We start from the raw sequence: 566 nt of genomic DNA on the forward strand, positions 1-566 counted from the left end.
CCAAAACCCCACTGTGTGCCCAGGAAAGAGGGGGAAATGGGGGGGTGACACCCCAAAACCATCGTGCCCCCCCTCCCCATCACCTCCTCAGTCTCCCGGCCGCAGTCGAAGCGGCGCTCCATGTCGGCGTATTTTTTCCAGTAGCCGTAGCAGTAGGGGTAGTGGGCGAAGAAGGCATCGAAGGCTTTGCGGGCAGCGAAGAGGTGGTTCTGGGGGGGGAAGAGGGGGTGTTTGGGGTGAAACCAGGCGGTTTTGGACCAATAATCCCAGCAATTTTATATCAGGGATCTTTTAATTATCTTTTTATTAAATAACGTTAAGAACTACAAGCACGGAGTTGGCTCTTGCGCGAGGAAAACCAACCCTGGGCAGCGGAGGATTCCATAGGCTTTGTTCCCAAGGGTGAGTTTTAATTAGGGCTTTAATGAGGCCAGCGGCTTGAGATGAGTTTTAATGAAGACTTAACGGGGCTGGAGGCTCAGGGCGAGTTTTAATTAGGGCCTTTACGGGGCTGGAGGCTCAGCATGAGGGTTAACGAGGGCTTTAACGGGGCCGGTGGCTTGGGA

General features: G+C 53.9%; 1 protein-coding gene across 1 annotated transcript in view; it reads right to left on the reverse strand.

The window, feature by feature from the left end:
• Window positions 1-83: 83 nt before the first annotated feature.
• LOC104132588 (E3 ubiquitin-protein ligase synoviolin B) overlaps window positions 84-566 on the reverse strand; it is a gene marked incomplete at its 3' end in the record, with an annotated part of 14,504 nt that continues 14,021 nt past the window's right edge. Inside the window, exon 10 of the mRNA XM_035901316.1 lies at window positions 84-209. Coding sequence (XP_035757209.1) covers window positions 84-209 — 126 coding nt within the window. The remainder of the gene's footprint in view (window positions 210-566) is intronic.

Source organism: Egretta garzetta, unplaced genomic scaffold (genome assembly GCF_000687185.1).
Source record: "Egretta garzetta isolate BGI_Z169 unplaced genomic scaffold, ASM68718v1 scaffold1239, whole genome shotgun sequence".
Lineage (NCBI taxonomy): Eukaryota > Metazoa > Chordata > Aves > Pelecaniformes > Ardeidae > Egretta > Egretta garzetta.